Source organism: Oncorhynchus gorbuscha, linkage group LG26 (assembly GCF_021184085.1).
Source record: "Oncorhynchus gorbuscha isolate QuinsamMale2020 ecotype Even-year linkage group LG26, OgorEven_v1.0, whole genome shotgun sequence".
Taxonomy (NCBI): domain Eukaryota; kingdom Metazoa; phylum Chordata; class Actinopteri; order Salmoniformes; family Salmonidae; genus Oncorhynchus; species Oncorhynchus gorbuscha.
In genome coordinates this window covers 31,593,732-31,610,946 of record NC_060198.1, presented here as the reverse complement: position 1 = coordinate 31,610,946, position 17,215 = coordinate 31,593,732, and the positions used below count along the sequence as shown (strand labels likewise).

The following is a 17,215-nucleotide window of genomic DNA, read 5'->3' as shown; positions in this document are numbered from 1 at the left end:
GGCGAGCCTGAGTGAGCAAACATGGGGAATGGAATGAGGTTCCACCAGATAGGCCTGTCATGCCAGTTCCCCCTCCCTCTGGCCCCTCCCCAGCCATGACACTGGATCTCTGGGTCAGCTGCAGAGGGTATTCCTGTTGTGTTTGTGTTTTAATGTCAGACGAGGATGTTTCGGGGTGACAGCCTGTCACTGTGTCGGTTTGCCTCAGGCTAGACACTGAATCTTAATGGTGCGGAGCGGGCCGGACACAGGGCGGCTCCTTGGCCTCCGCTACCCAGGCCTGGTCTGCAGCTATGTGGAGTATTTCCTTCCATGTAAGAGGAGTATACCGCCAGGCCATACGCCCAGACTGAGGAGAGGAACCGGATCTGGACCCTCCTTCCTTTTCCCCTTAAAAAACCCTGGTGAAAATCCCCTTGTCATCCCAGCGCCGTGTGCATGGAAACCACGTGGTTGAGAGTCACACTGCTCTGTTAGTCATCAGGGAGAAGGTGTGAAGGAGGGAAAGAGAAACAAAGAGTTGCGTTTACACCCTTGGTTAATTCACAGAGGCACCTCTCGTCTGCGTCCTAACTCTGCTTCCACAATCAGCGTGGTCACCTGGTCTTCCTGTCGCTCCTCCAACACGAACGCTGTGTTGATATTCTTAGTCCTTTAATCTGCGTCTGTTTCAGAAGTCATCCACAGGCTCCCAAACTAAGAGACTGCAGTTTCTGTCAGCTTCTTAATGGGTCTCGCTTGACAGTGGTGTGTGTGTGTGTGTGCTATTTAAAGATAAAAAGCAGCACCATGCTGTAATAAAAGCCCAGATGGGCCTCAGATGGATCAGGTGTTACACAACACTGAGGCCGTTGTTATTAAGTGCAATTGATTCACGGTCTCTAGATCTCCCATCTCGGTCCATTGCCAGATCAGATGGGTGTTCCAATTGCTTAGCACGTTCCTTATCCATCCAAACACACTTGAAGGATGAGGTCTTGTTGGGCTCCTTGGCAGTAACGACGTTGTGGGAGTGTGGTTGCCTAAGGTGCATGCAGATTGCAGCATAGTAAGCCTATAGAGTCAGATGAGGAGTGAGGTCAGTGTTTGGGTAAGAGAGGGAGCGGCTCAATGGCATATTTTCCTCCCATTGTTTCCTTTATTTCAGGCTTTGCATTGCTTTCAACATGTAGTGAGGCAGGCGGACTGCAGCCATGATGGATAGGTTGCATTGTTGTTTGTGACAACTCCAGCATGGGGAAGGTCAACAATACCAAGAAGAATCTCTGTTTTTATCCAGGTTTACGGTATTTATGGTGCATATTCTGTCAGGTCGAAAGGGACATGATATGCGGTACTAAAGCGAAGTCATTGTCTTGTAGTTTTCCATAGTTTATCTTGGGTCATGAGTAGGCAAGTGTGTCACTCATATAGAGGGAATAATACAATTATACACAAATACATTTAGAGAAAACCAAAATAAAGTGATTGAGGTTCAGCAACAGAAGACGAGAGAAAGATAAAGATATATTTGGAGAAATGCTGGGTAAAGAGAGAGAGGAAGCGAGAGAGAATGAGAGAGCGAGGAAGCAGAGCCTTGGGTCAGGATGTTCAGTTTCTCAGGAAGGAAGTGTCCAGCCTTCTCAGTACCCAGATTAATGAGATCATCCATCATGGCGCCTGCCTCGGCCTGCACGCCAGCATGAACTCTCTGTTTCTCTTCCTCTTCCCCCTACGCCCATCCTGCCTCCCGCTACCCAGCCTGCCTCATCTACCCAGCCTGCCTCCCTCTGCCCAGCCTGCCTCATCTACCCAGCCTGCCTCCCTCTGCCCAGCCTGCCTCATCTACCCAGCCTGCCTCCCTCTACCCAGCCTGCCTCCCTCTGCCCAGCCTGCCTCATCTACAACATCCTGCCTCCCTCTGCCCAGCCTGCCTCATCTACCCATCCTGCCTCCCTCTGCCCAGCCTGCCTCATCTACCCATCCTGCCTCCCTCTGCCCAGCCTGCCTCATCTACCCATTCTGCCTCCCTCTGCCCAGCCTGCTTCATCTACCCAGCCTGCCTCCCTCTGCCCAGCCTGCCTCATCTACCCAGCCTGCCTCCCTCTGCCCAGCCTGCCTCATCTACCCATTCTGCCTCCCTCTGCCCAGCCTGCTTCATCTACCCAGCCTGCCTCCCTCTGCCCAGCCTGCCTCATCTACCCAGCCTGCCTCCCTCTGCCCAGCCTGCCTCATCTACCCAGCCTGCCTCCCTCTGCCCAGCCTGCCTCATCTACCCAGCCTGCCTTCCTCTACCCAGCCACCCTCATCTACCCAGCCTGCCTCCTTAACCTCAGCCCCCGCAGCCAGCTGCACTGTCCACTTACAATAAGACAAATCATTTTCCTGTGACTGTCCGCACACAGGGCCTACTGAAATGACACCCCACTTTTTGGTCAAAAGTAGTGCACTCTATGGGGAATAGGGTGCAATTTGGGACATAGACGTCCTGTCCTGTACATGGAGCAGGGAGTGAGCAAACAGAAGGAGCAGGGAGGAAACCCCCCACCCAGCCCAGACACTGGCTGAACAGACTGGTTAGACTTGATGTGCTTTCTCCAGCAATGCTGCTCACTTTCAGAATCACCTTTTATTCACCAGGTACATTTACACATAACTCTGAATTTGACTTGGTGATATGGTGCTGCTAGTGATAGACAACATTTAGAGACAGAATACAGGCAACTGAGTTCATACGAAGTTTACACACATTATATACAACTAGGTAGAGTGAGCATAGCGCTGGAAGAGAATGAGCAGATGTATAAATATACAGTGGTTATACGGTTGATATACAGTGGGTATACGGTTGATATACAGTGGTTATACGGTTGATATACAGTGGGTATACGGTTGATATACAGTGGGCATACGGTTGATATACAGTGGTTATATGGTTGATATACAGTGGCTGGTATCCTTTACTCTATGGATGGCTGGTTGGTGAGGGCCACAGGGGAGATGATGTTCCACAGTCCTTTAGGAATTTGAATGATTGGCTGGTTGGTGAGGGCCCAGTCCTGCTAACAGCTGAGCCAGCGATCTCGAGGGGGAGAGATGGTGGGGGCTGTTCAACTGAAGATCATATGGAATGTTGCTATGGAATGTTCCAGTGACAGTTTATTATGAATTCAGGTTATGTCCCTGGATGGAGGTCTTGGGAAACATACTGTACAAGACCCATTTTATAAATGTATAATGTTTCACTTCTATTTCCAAATCTGGGCTGGCATTAGATGAGAGAGGCTGCTGACAAATGCATCCCTGCACACATGGATAATGAAATGGATGGATCATGTTGTCCTTTTCTATCGATTAGATCTTATGTCGAGGGGTGTTGAGTATCAGGAAGTTAGGGCTACCAGTTTGAACAGATAACATGAAGATTTTTCAGTGGAACATTTGTTTCTGCTTCAGCAGGCATCAAAACAGGGATATATTTAGAATGTGGGTAACGTCAAACAGGATGTGTCAATTAAGGAAGCGTTGTTGTGAGATCGCAGCAGGAGAACCAGGTCCTGTTGAAAAGTGAACCGTGAGAATGAACCCCTGCCCTCGCACACCTAAAGCCCTTTCAGACAGGCATCTGAAAGAGGCAGTAGTGAAGGAAGGCCGTCACATCTACAAAGCTCCTTGCAGCCCCCAGCCCTCCTCACCACTGTTTGTCTTCAAGCTTTACCTGTTATAGCTGGGTCCTCCATTGTCAATACTCACTGCCTCCCTGTGCATGACTGGCACCCATTTACCAAGTCATTATATTAATAGATGGCCTAAAAACCTCATCCAGGGTGTGTGTGTGTGTGCGTGTGCGTGTGCGTGTGTGTGTGTGTGTGTGTGTGTGTGTGTGTGTGTGTGTGTGTGTGTGTGTGTGTGTGTGTGTGTGTGTGTGTGTGTGTGTGTGTGTGTGTGTGTGTGTGTGTGTGTGTGTGTGTGTGTGTGTGTGTGTGCGTGCGTGCGTGGGCATATTGTTGGTGCCGCTTGCACATACACCAACAATAGACCTACATGGCTCCCAGGGAGGTAAAGCACTGTGGTTGAGTCAGTTTGATAACTTGAAAGCCTCATGGACGTCTCTGTCCTACCCTGCACCTGGAGAGACCCGGGTCTGTCCTCTGGGCTTAGTCTGCCTGTCAGTCTTCCCCGCTAATGGAGAGCAACAGCAACACCAGAACGTAAAAACACAGTCAATCGAGTTTGTTGTAAATGCATCTCATGGTTGAGTAGGAAGTGTTTGTTTCTCACATCCATTAGCCTGGAGTTGAAGCGTCAGCAGGAAGCTAATCTTGCAGTGTGCATGTTGCAAGGATGGGAGTGGGTGTTTTCCTTCTTCGGATGTGGATCTGGAAGATAAAACAAATCTCTTTAAAGGGCCCACAGATTAAATCGCGTTAACCTCATAGTCGTGGGAAGTAGGGGTGCTGACGGTGCTGCAGCAACCCCTGAAAAAATCAGAATTTTAAAAACTATCAATAAAAAAATATATCCACTTGCAGTGCCAGCACGGGCAAAAAGATTTATCCAGCCCCACCCCCAAACTACTTCCCGCGGCTATGGTTAACCTTAAGAATGCTGAGTGCAGACAGACAGACAGACAGACAGACAGACAGACAGACAGACAGACAGACAGACAGACAGACAGACAGACAGACAGACAGACAGACAGACAGACAGACAGACAGACAGACAGACAGACAGACAGACAGACAGACAGACAGACAGACAGACAGACAGACAGACAGACAGACAGACAGACAGACAGACAGACAGAGACAGACAGAGTAGTTATCATGGTGGGAAAACTGTTGCTATCTCCAGGCATGAAATTGTTGCCACGCAACGTTCAGTTTTAACCTTTAACCTTTAGATAAGACAGTCTTCGACTCAATGAATAATATTAAGCAGTAATAAGCATTAATGTGATAGTATCAAATAAATAAATGGTTGAGCCACTTGCCTTCAAGCCTTTTGGAACTTGAATGTGAGTTGAAACTATAAGGAGTCAGGGAAAATGATAATCCCGTGTCCTTGGATGGGGACCAAAATGTAGAATTCAATCAACATCATTTCTCCTCAAGGACGTCTCCATTGCTCAAGGACTTCCTCCCAATGAAGTCAAGTCAGTGTGCCTCTCTGACTGGGATGGATGATCCTGAATCCTAGCTAGGCCCTTGGCCTTCATGCAGGCCTAATGCACTGTACTCATTCATTATCCTGGTGAGAGGAGATGACTGCTATGTTAAAGACTGGCCCGTGGTGACTGCCATAACCACAGCCTGTGTCCATGCTGGGTGTCCTGGAGCCTGCAGACCTAGTATCCGGTTGGCGGTTGCCGCCATCCTCCCATCCTCTTCCCACCAGACACAAGCCTCAGAACTCTGCCAAGTCAGCTGCCATGTTGACTTTGGACTGGACTGAAGGACAAGAGAGAAAGGAGACAGCTGTCTGTCTGTAGGTCTGTCTGTCTGTAGGTCTGCCTGTCTAAATCAAATCAAAAATCATATCAAATTTTATTTGTCACATACACATGGTTAGCAGATGTTAATGCGAGTGTAGCGAAATGCTTGTGCTTCTAGTTCCGACAATGCAGTGATAACCAACAAGTAATCTAACTAACAATTCCAAAACTACTGTCTTATACACAGTGTAAGGGGATAAAGAATATGTACATAAGGATATATGAATGAGTGATGGTACAGAGCAGCATACAGTAGATGGTATCGAGTACAGTATATACATATGAGATGAGTATGTAGACAAAGTAAACAAAGTGGCATAGTTAAAGTGGCTAGTGATACATGTATTACATAAGGATGCAGTCGATGATGTAGAGTACAGTATATACGTATGCATATGAGATGAATAATGTAGGGTAAGTAACATTATATAAGGTAGCATTGTTTAAAGTGGCTAGTGATATATTTACATCATTTCCCATCAATTCCCATTATTAAAATGGCTGGAGTTGGGTCAGTGTCAATGACAGTGTGTTGGCAGCAGCCACTCAATGTTAGTGGTGGCTGTTTAACAGTCTGATGGCCTTGAGATAGAAGCTGTTTTACAGTAGGTCTGTGTCTGTCAGTCTGTAAGTAGGTCTGTCTTAAGGTTTCAGATTTTCATAGGTCTCAGTGTGCCAGTCGCGTCAACCACCTGGCCTCTCTCAGAGTTACACTCAAGAGTGTGTACACAGGGTAGTAAGGATGAGAGGAAAGCCAGGCAACAGGCAGGAGGATTTAAGTGGGTTGGCCGTAGGAAAACCGTGGGGAGAATCTGAGGCGCCAACGCCCCCAGTGTTTGCTACAAACCCAGGAGATAGTGGAGCGTAGATTCAGCAGGAGACAGAGGCTGAGTCCCAGGTCAAACACACTACAGTCACGGCTCCAGGGCCTGGAATCAAATGAGACAATTAGGCTCCCATCCCTCGATACAATCGGCAGAACCAGGGCATATGCTGTCTCTGCTGTGTTGGATCACTAAGCACTAAGATCCCTAGAGTTTGTCGTTAAAAGCAAATTATGGGAGCTGTGGCTTCGGGGATGTCTGGGCTATAGAAGAGAGGGTTTGTGTGTGTGGTTCTGGCAGCAATCTTGCAGTGGGTGTTTTGTACAAGTGCAAAGGCTGAAGATGGACAGGCTGAAGTTTCCCTCCTCCAGGCGTTGGCTGCTTGCTGGTCTAACAGAGCTTCACCTTGCCCATGACTCACCCCAGTAGGAGACCAGGGGAGGCTGTCACTAGACCAGGGGAAGCTGTCCCCCAGTCATGACCTGTACCGTCACTAGAAGTCTAAGCTAGTGACCGTGCTTCGAAATGTGTAATCTTGTGATATTTTCTCTGCACAGAAGAACCTGGTTGCAAGTCAGTGAGGGTGGTCTCCCCCTCTTTCCTCCCTCACACCTCCCTCCCTCACACCCTAGGCTGGCCTGCTTGGTTCCCATATGGCTCAGCTAACAGCTAATCCTGGCCAGTCATCACAGCCCAGAGCTCCTGACCAGACATAAAGGCTGGGGTGGTCAGACAGCATTCCACCACAGAGCCCTCTCTACACTCTGTGCAGTGGGGCAGAATGTCTCAGCATGGCATCCATGGGTGAAGTGACCGACCTCTAGTTGGCTCTGTCTTCACAGTAGCTAGCTATTTACCACAAGCTTATGGACTTGTTCAGTACGCGCTCTCTGTGTCCAACCTGGGTTCAAATAGTATGTGTTTTCTTTCAAATATTTGCTGAATTTGATTGAGCCTACACGGAGTGCCATATTGTCAGGGTTTGCACTTTTGGTACTATTCCCTTGGTTCCATTGCACCAGGCGAGCTCAATCAAACTCATTTAAAGTATTTACATAAAGCAAATACTACTTGAACCCAGTTGTGTGTTGCAGACCATTTTCACACATGATTGGACAGGTCAGGATGGGACTGACTGCATATGTGTGTCCTGCTGTGAACCGATGGCTCGTGAACACCAGCCGTCAATGATGGCTTGGCTGACTGGGACCAGGCTGCTGTTACTAGCAGTGTGGTTGACCTCACCTTCTCTCCTCTCCTCTCTATCCGTGGACAGGGCCTCCGGCCTGGGGTTTCACTCCTGCCTGCCTCCACTGCCCTCCATTGTCAGCCTCACTGGCTCTGTGGCAGGATCTATGTTTCACATGAACACTCCCATCATCACTTGGGCTAAAACAGGAGCCTGCAGTGTGTTAAAATGCAACGCAAAGCAGATGTGCTTGACATTGCCATGGACTTTCCAAGGACCTAAAGCTCTGTAACCATAGAAGGGGGATGCGTGACCCTGTATGACTGCCGCCAGCCTGCTCATAGCCCTCTGATGCTGCTGAAGTGAAGGCACAAGACCACATTTAGGGCCCTCATCCCTCGTCTTGTGGAGCATTTGAGCAATATGAGAGTCTGTGAAAGACAATTATCATGTGACAAGTGAGGAGAGTGTTTTAATATTTTTTTTAATGACAGCTACTCTGGTAAGGAACTACCCAATGGCGCACTCTTCAGTGTTTTTCTTGGCGGAAATAGTCTTTATTTACGCGTTCATGTATCTCACCGCGGGAATGACGGTTTCAGTCTTCCTATGATGCCCCTGGGGAGAATGTCGCAGGGCACTTTTAGACTGCCACCCTGGTGTTTGAAGGACACTGTACTATCTTACCGTAATCAGCAGTGCGGATAATAAGAGGATATTACAAACAGAGAGATAAGTGAGACTGTGAGAGAACCCAAGCTGAAGTGAAGGATTGTTGATAACGATGCTTTAGGGATGAGGAGGTTTCTCTGACGGAGGCCGGCGAGGTTCATTGCACCACCTGTGGCGTCGAGGCTGCGTCATGGGAAGAGACCTAGCAATTTAGGCTCTCCCACAAATGCCTGGCGGGGGATAGGCCTAGAATAGGACAATATATAACAACAAGGTGGGATTAAGTTCAGTTAAATCTCTGGCATTTTTAGTCCTTAGATCATAAACTTCTCCACTCCCGTTGCACAAATATTTATTGCTTTGTTAAGTGGTTCCGTGTGTTTCTTTCTGGGTAAGAGCAAACAGCTGTGGTCTGGTAATCTCTCCGTTTGGCGCTCTCTGCTCTTCTAACTGGTTTTTCGATAGCAGTACCAGACCCTGTCACATGGGGTGACTCAAGGCTCTTCAGCACCATCTTGTGTAATGACTCTGCAACACAAGCTATTCAAATCAAAGTTTCAAATCAAATCATTAGCGCGATGCTCTCAGGCTTTCATTTATGAATTGTTGATTAGTCTTTTAAAATGAAACTCCTGAGGGACGATGTGATTACATTTGAAGGATGGATATGTATCAATCTCATTTTTCCCTTCATCTGTCTCTCTCCCTGTAGGTGGGAGGCGTGGGGTGGGGTTGGGAGCATGGCTGAACCACGCCGTGAGAGCACCAGCAGCCTGCAGAGGAAGAAGCCTCCATGGCTCAAACTGGACATTCCCACTGCTCAGGTGTCCCTGGATGAGCCACCCACCTTCGTCCAGGTACAGCACACACACTCTCTTTCCTTCTCTCTCTCTCTCTCTCTCTCTCTCTCTCTCTCTCTCTCTCTCTCTCTCTCTCTCTCTCTCTCTCTCCCTGTCTCTATCTCACTCTTTATCCATATCGTTCACTTTCTTTTTCTCTCTCTCTCTTTCACTTTCTTTCTTTCTCTCTCTGTCACTCACTTCCTCTCTCACTCACTCACTCACTCACTCACTCACTCACTCACTCACTCACTCACTCACTCACTCACTCACTCACTCACTCACTCACTCACTCACTCACTCACTCACTCACTCACTCACTCACTCAAACACTCTCTGGGTCTCTGTCTCCATTCTTCTCCCTGCTTTCTCACTGCCTCTCCCACAGTGTTGTGTTGTGGTCTGTTGTAACTGTATGTGAATCTCTGCATGCAATATGGCTCTCATCGTGTGTACTTCATCTCTGTCTCTTCCCATGCCCCCCCCTGCAGCCGGTGAAGCGTCAGGGTTTCCTCCGCAGTATCAGCATGCCAGTGGAGCCTTCCCACCTCCGGTCCCCGCCTCGCGACCTCTTTGACCCTCGCCGGCCGCCCCTGCTACGCCAGTCCTCCATCACACAGACCATCAAGAGGTAAGGGGAACATATCAACGCTCTGGAGCTACTGAAGGACACCTTGATTGGTTAGATCATGGTTGTGACCCGGAATCGTATGACCTCCATGGGATTTGGTTATCTTTGGTGTTGAGCAGTGGGCCACTTGAAAATATTTGATGATGAAATTGTCATGACGGTGTGAAGTAAGCAATGTTTTAGTCAGGGATGGCATGTTTTTGACCAGTTTGTGTTACTGTAGGCTACTTGTGTGATGCCAGTAACAAGGCATGAGACCATAATGTCCATTTCTCTGCCTGATTGCCGCCGCCCACTTCAGCTTGGCGGTTTGGTTGCATATTGATTTTTACCAGACACCTGTATTTGTTTGACAGGACAGACTAGTATTTGTAGGTGCTTGTTTGTGGTGTGTTTTATCAGTGCCTGTCTGGGTCTGCAGATGGGCTCATATTACAGTGTATGAAAGTTGAAATCACTGTGGCTGTGTTGTGTGCATTGATTCTTCAACAGTCTGAATGAATGAGTTGGGAATCCCTCTGCATGCCTGGTTCTTCGTCTGGTCAGTGTGTATGATTCTAATGCATGTTCAAACTTCATTTCCCTTTACAATTTCAATGCTTGCAAAACTTTACTCCATTTTGCACTATTTCTGTTTTTATCGCTTTTCTAGATGCTGTTTCTTGCTCACCACCTTTTCTTCTCTCCTCTTTCCTTCTCTTTTTTTGCCCTGCCCTGTCTTCCTCCTCCTCTCACCATCCTACCCTCTCCCCCTGCCCTGTCTTCCTCCTCCTCTCACCATCCTACCCTCTCCCCCTGCCCTGTCTTCCTCCTCCTCTCACCATCCTACCCTCTCCCCCTGCCCTGTCTTCCTCCTCCTCTCACCATCCTACCCTCTCCCCCTGCCCTGTCTTCCTCCTCCTCTCACCATCCTACCCTCTCCCCATGTCTTCCTCCTCCTCTCACCATCCTACCCTCTCCCCCCTGTCCCTGTCTTCCTCCTACCCTCCTCCCTCTTCCTCCTCCTCTCACCATCCTACCCTCTCCCCCTGCCCTGTCTTCCTCCTCCTCTCACCATCCTACCCTCTCCCCCTGCCCTGTCTTCCCTCCTCCTCCCTCACCATCCTACCCTCTCCCCCTGCCCTGTCTTCCTCCTCCTCTCACCATCCTACCCTCTCCCCCTGCCCTGTCTTCCTCCTCCTCTCACCATCCTACCCTCTCCCCCTGCCCTGTCTTCCTCCTCCTCTCACCATCCTACCCTCTCCCCCCCTGTCCCTGCCCTGTCTTCCTCCTCCTCTCACCATCCTCTCCCCCTGCCCTGTCTTCCTCCTCCTCTCACCATCTCTCTCCCCTGCCCTGTCTTCCTCCTCCTCTCTCACCATCCTACCCTCTCCCCCTGCCCTGTCTTCCTCCTCCTCTCACCATCCTACCCTCTCCCCTGCCCTGTCTTCCTCTTCCTCTCACCATCCTACCCTCTCTCCCTGCCCTGTCTTCCTCCTCCTCTCACCATCCTACCCTCTCCCCCTGCCCTGTCTTCCTCCTCCTCTCACCATCCTACCCTCTCCCCCTGCCCTGTCTTCCTCCTCCTCTCACCATCCTACCCTCTCCCCCTGCCCTGTCTTCCTCCTCCTCTCACCATCCTACCCTCTCCCCCTGCCCTGTCTTCCTCCTCCTCTCACCATCCTACCCTCTCCCCCTGCCCTGTCTTCCTCCTCCTCTCACCATCCTACCCTCTCCCCCTGCCCTGTCTTCCTCCTCCTCTCACCATCCTACCCTCTCCCCCTGCCCTGTCTATCCTACCCTCTCCCCCCTGCCCTGTCCCTCCTCCTCTCACCATCCTCCCTCCCTCTCTCCCTGCCCTATCTTCCTCCTCCTCTCACCATCCTACCCTCTCTCCCTGCCCTGTCTTCCTCCTCTTCTCACCATCCTACCCTCTCCCCCCTGCCCTGTCCATCCTCCTCCCCCCTCCCTGTCTCACCATCCTACCCTCTCCCCCTGCCCTGTCTTCCTCCTCCTCTCACCATCCTACCCTCTCCCCCTGCCCTGTCTTCCTCCTCCTCCTCCTACCCTCTCCCCCTGCCCTCTTCCTCCTCCTCTCACCATCCTACCCCCCCTGCCTTGTCCTCTCCCCCCCTGCCCTGTCCTCCTCCTCCTCCTCTCACCATCCTACCCTCTCCCCCTGCCCTGTCTTCCTCCTCCTCTCACCATCCTACCCTCTCCCCTGCCCTGTCTTCCCTCCTCCTCTCACCATCCTACCCTCTCCCCTGCCCTGTCTTCCTCCACCTCTCACCTTCCTACCCTCTCCCACCACCCTGTCCTCCTCCTCCTCTCACCATCCTACCCTCTCCCCCTGCCCTGTCCTCCTCCTCCTCTCACCATCCTACCCTCTCCCCTGCCCTGTCTTCCTCCTCCTCTCACCATCCTACCCTCTCCCCTGCCCTGACTTCCTCCTCCTCTCACCATCCTACCTCTCCCCCTGCCTTGTCCTCCTCCTCCTCTCACCATCCTACCCTCTCCCCCTGCCCTGTCTTCCCCTCCTCTCACCATCCTACCCTCTCCCCCTGCCTCCTCCTCCTCCTCTCACCATCCTACCCTCTCCCCCTGCCCTGTCTTCCCTCCTCCTCTCCCTCCATCCTTCCTACTCCTCTCACCCCTACCCTCTCCCCCTGTCCTCCTCCTCCTCCTCTCACCTTCCTACCCTCTCCCCCTGTCCTCCTCCTCCTCTCACCTTCCTACCCTCTCCCCCTGCCCTGTCCTCCTCCTCCTCTTACCTTCCTACCCTCTCCCCCTGCCTTGTCCTCCTCCTCCTCTCACCATCCTACCCTCTCCCTCTGCCCTGTCTTCCTCCTCCTCCTCTCACCATCCTCTCCCCCTGCCCTGTCTTCCTCCTCCTCTCACCTTCCTACCCTCTCCCCCACCCCCTGCCCTGTCCTCTTCCTCCTCTCCCTTCCTACCCTCTCCCACGCCCTCTGCCCTGTCCTTCTCCTCCTCTCACCTCCCTACCCTCTCCCCCTGTCCTCCTCCTCCTCTCACCTCCCTACCCTCTCCCCTGTCCTCCTCCTCCTCTCACCTCCCTACCCTCTCCCCCTGTCCTCCTCCTCCTCCTCTCACCTCCTTACCCTCTCCCCCTCACCTCCCTACCCTCTCCCCCTGTCCTCCTCCTTCTCTCACCTCCCTACCCTCTCCCCCTGTCCTCCTCCTTCTCTCACCTCCCTACCCTCTCTCCCTGTCCTCCTCCTCCTCTCCCCTCCCTACCCTCTCCCCCTGTCCTCCTCCCTCCTCTCACCTCCCTACCCTCTCCCCCTGTCCTCCTCCTCCTCTCACCTCCCTACCCTCTCCCCCTGTCCTCTTCCACCTCTCACCTCCCTACCCTCTCCCTCTGTCCTCCTCCTCCTCTCACCTCCCTACCCTTTCCCCCTGTCCTCCTCCTCCTCTCACCTTCCTACCCTCTCCCCCTGTCCTCCTCCTCCTCTCACCTCCCTACCCTCTCCCCCCACCCCTGCCCGTCTCCAGCAGCAGGAGGGTGCACTTTGAGCGGATTAACACAGTGCCCGTTAAGGGTCAGCGGGCATCTCGCCACGGCCCCAGGAAGCATCACTCTCTCTCCAGAACCCTGCTCAGGTACTGCAGGCCAGTGGTCAGGGGTCAGAGGTCAGACTGGGCCCACAGTACACTGGCCAATGAGGATAGCACTTCCTGTCTGATTACATTACAGTAGCATACAGTAACATACAGTGTGCAATCATGAGGAGCCAGAACATCTTGTGATGGGGGGGAGAGGGAAGGTTTAGCTAAGTATTTACCCCACCAGTGTTTGTGTCCTAGGTTATGTTGGTGGTGGCTCAGATCTGGAGAGTACAAAGAGTATGAAGTTCAGAACAGAGAGAATTATCAACAGAGTGCAGGCTCTCTGTAAGACAGAATACTGCATCAGGCATAAAGGCACAGCTTGAATGAACTGTCTTCCATTGCATATAGCTATAAGCCTCTTCAGGGTGGCTGTTGTTTTCTCTCTGTGCTATGACTGGTGTTGTTATATGACTCACCACATTGACACATCTGACTCACACGGAATTGGTCATAATAAAGGGTCCTAACACAGGGACCTGCCATTTTCCTGGAATACACAACAACCACCATTGTGGTCAGGCCAAAGACTAAGCAACAATAATGTCGCCTCAGACTTTATGAATCTCTGTCTGAGTTAGGGACCATAGAATACATGTCCACTGATTTGATGTTACAGTCACTAAAAGACCATAATTGCGTTTGACTGAGTCTTAAAATAACCTGAGCTGCTCTTTAAACAAAGCCACTCTGGTTAGTTTGTATATTGCGTCAGGGTTGGGTTAGCGTGGCCTTCTGCAGCCCCTGATTAGATTAGACTGGCAGAGGCAGAGAACATTGTATTGTCATCCTTATTGAATGTACAGATTATATGATTCAATAGAAAACAACAGCTCACGGAAAAAAAGAGGCAGAGAGAGAGAGAGGGGCAGAGAGAGGGGCAGAGAGAGGGGCAGAGAGAGAGAGAGAGAGAGGGGCAGAGAGAGAGAGAGAGAGAGAGAGAGAGAGAGTGAGAGGCAGAGGGAGGGGCAGAGAGAGAGAGAGAGAGAGAGGGGCAGAGAGAGAGAGAGGGGCAGCGAGAGAGAGGGCAGAGAGAGAGAGGGGCAGAGAGAGAGGGGCAGAGAGAGAGAGAAAGAGAGAGAGAGAGGGGCAGAGAGAGAGGGGCAGAGAGAGAGAGAGAGAGAAGAGAAAGAGAGAGAGGGGGGCAGAGAGAGAGAGAGGGGCAGAGAGAGAGAGGGGCAGAGAGAGAGAGGGGCAGAGGGAGAGACCTTTTATTGAGAAAGGCCACCAAAGGCAGACTTGGCTCTTAAGAGAAGACAGACTATGTGCTCACTGCCCACACAATGATGTGGAAACTGAGCTGCACTTCCTAACCTCCTGCCAAATGTATGATCATATTAGAGACACACATTTCCTTCAGATTACACAGACCCACAAAGAATTTGAAAACAAATCTAATTTGATAAGCATATGTTTCCTATGCAACTAAAAAGAGAGAGAGAGAGAGACCGAGGTAGAGCGAGGCAGAGGTAGAGCGAGGCAGAGGTAGAGAGCGAGAGAGGGGGCAGAGGAAGAGAGCGAGAGAGGGGGACAGAGGTAGAGAGCGAGAGAGGGGGCAGAGGTAGAGAGCGAGAGAGGGGGCAGAGGAAGAGAGGGGCAGAGGAAGAGAGCGAGAGCAAGAAGAGAGGGGGCAGAGGTAGAGAGCGAGAGAGGGGGCAGAGGTTGAGAGCGAGAGAAGGGGACAGAGGAAGAGAACGAGAGAGGGGGACAGAGGTAGAGAGCGAGAGAGCGAGAGAGGGGGCAGAGGAAGAGAGCAAGAGAGGGGGGCAGAGGTAGAGAGAGAGAGAGAGAGAGGAGAGGGGGAGAGGGGAGAGGTGCTCCAGATGTTCCATCAGGCAGAGGTCTATTTATAGCCTCTGAGGTCACGGATGCCAGGCTGACACACTCTGATGACACGCCACGACCTGGAGGACAGGGCAGCTGGTCTGAAATGCCAGAAATTCAATAATGTCACTAACAGACTGATAGAGATAGTACATCCATCCACAACCCAGAGGAACACAGGACACAGTATTTCAAATGATCTGTCCATATTACCCAGAATAATCCTTTACATGCAACAGGTACAGTAGGTGTATAGTGGGCTATAATAACTGTTGCTAGGCAGTAGGGCTTGGAATTGCCAGGGACCTCATGATACGATATTATCATGATTCTCAAAATTATATATGTATTGCAATTTGATACTGTGATTTTGTTGCGTTTCGACGCTCCGAACATATTGCTCACCCTATGTCTTCTGCAGAGGGACAAGAGGGAGCCATGAGAAAACTGGTTCAGTGGGCAGTTGTGGTAGTGACGATATATCGTATCAACTATCGCAATATTATTTTACACCAAAGTTCCAAGCATTTGTCCTTCACAGCTGGTTCTCCGTCTTCTTTTCAAACAGGGAGACTTTATGTTCTCAGCACTTTTATCTCCATGACTGACCCAAGCTCGTTTTCCCTTGTACCTCCGCAGAAGACAATGTGTTCGGAACGTCAAAACACAATACAATCAAATCAGCTCCATGTTTGGTTTGATGTTACTTAAAGGAGATTAAAAAAATTAAAAAACATTACTTCCATTGATTGTTAGCTTGTCACATCAAATCAAATTGTGTTAGTCACATGCGCCAAATACAACAGGTGGAATAGACCTTACTGTGAAATGCTTTCTTACCAGCCCCTAACCAACAATGCAGTTTAAAAAAAAATACGAATAAGAAATCAAAGTAACAAGTAATTAAAGAGCAGCAGTAAAATAACAATAGCGAGACTATATATACAGGGGGGTACAGGTACAGAGTCAATGTACGGGGGAACCGGTTAGTCGAGGTAATTGAGATAATATGCACATGAAGGTAGAGTTCATAAAGTGACTATGCATAGATATTAACAACAGAGAGTAGCAGCGGTGTAAAAGAGGGGGAGGGGCAATGCAATAGTCTGGGTGGCCATTTGATTAAATGGTCAAGAGTCTTATGGCTTGGGGGTAGAAGCTGTTTAGAAGCCTCTTGGACCTAGACTCTGGTACCGCTTGCCGTGCGGTAGCAGAGAGAACAGTCTATGACTGGGGTGGCTGGAGTCTTTGACAATTTTTAGGGCCTTCCTCTGACACCGCCTGTTATAGAGGTCCTGGATGGCAGGAAGCTTGGCCTCAGTGATGTACTGGGCCGTCCTTACTACCCTCTGTAGTGCCTTGCGGTCGGAGGCCGAGCAGTTGCCAAACCAGGCAGTGGTGCTCTCGATGGTGCAGCTGTAGAACCTTTTGAGGATCTGAGGACCCATGACAAATCTTTTTAGTTTCCTGAGGGGGAATAGGTTTTGTCGTGCTTTCTTCACGACTGTCTTGGTGTGTTTGGACCATTCTAGTTTGTTGGTGATGTGGAAACCAAGGAACAATGAGCTCTCAACCTGTTCCACGACAGCCCCATTGATGAAAATGGGGGTGTGTTCAGTCCTCTTTTTCCTGTAGTCCACAATCATCTCTTTTGTTTTGATCACATTGAGGGAGAGGTTGTTGTCCTGGCACCACGCGGCCAGGTCTCTGACCTCCTCCATATAGGCCGTCTCGTTGTGGTCGGTGATCAGGCTGTTGTGTCATCGGCAAACTTAATGATGGTGTTGGAGTCGTGCCTGGCCGTGCAGTCATGAGTGAACAGGGAGTACAGGAGGGGACTAAGCACGCACCCCCGATGGGCCCCTGTGTTGAGGATCAGCATGATCCTGTGTTGTTACCTACTCTTACCACCTGGAGACGGCCCGTCAGGAAGTCCAGGATCCAGTTGCAGAGGGAGGTGTTTAGTCCCAGGGTCCTTAGCTTATTGATGAGCTTTGAGGGCACTATGGTGTTGAACACTGAGCTGTAGTTAATGAATAGCATTCTCACATAGGTGTTCCTTTTGTCCAGGTGGAACAGGGCAGTGTGGAGTATAATAGAGATGGCATCATCTGTGGATCTGTTAGAGCGGTATGCAAATTGGAGTGGGTCTCTGGG

The 17,215-nt window shown here is 50.6% G+C and overlaps 1 protein-coding gene across 3 annotated transcripts in view; it reads left to right on the top strand.

Annotated features, from left to right (window-relative positions):
- The window catches only part of LOC124015434 (inactive rhomboid protein 1), a 50,755-nt gene that overhangs the window by 21,486 nt on the left and 12,054 nt on the right, over nt 1-17,215 (top strand). For 2 of the 3 annotated variants that reach the window (XM_046330618.1, XM_046330620.1), the window contains exons 2-4: nt 8,871-9,015; nt 9,489-9,628; nt 13,121-13,228. In XM_046330618.1, coding sequence (XP_046186574.1) covers nt 8,899-9,015; nt 9,489-9,628; nt 13,121-13,228 — 365 coding nt within the window. In that variant the 5' untranslated portion in view covers nt 8,871-8,898. The remainder of the gene's footprint in view (nt 1-8,870; nt 9,016-9,488; nt 9,629-13,120; nt 13,229-17,215) is intronic. The other variant, XM_046330619.1, reaches the window with a different exon arrangement.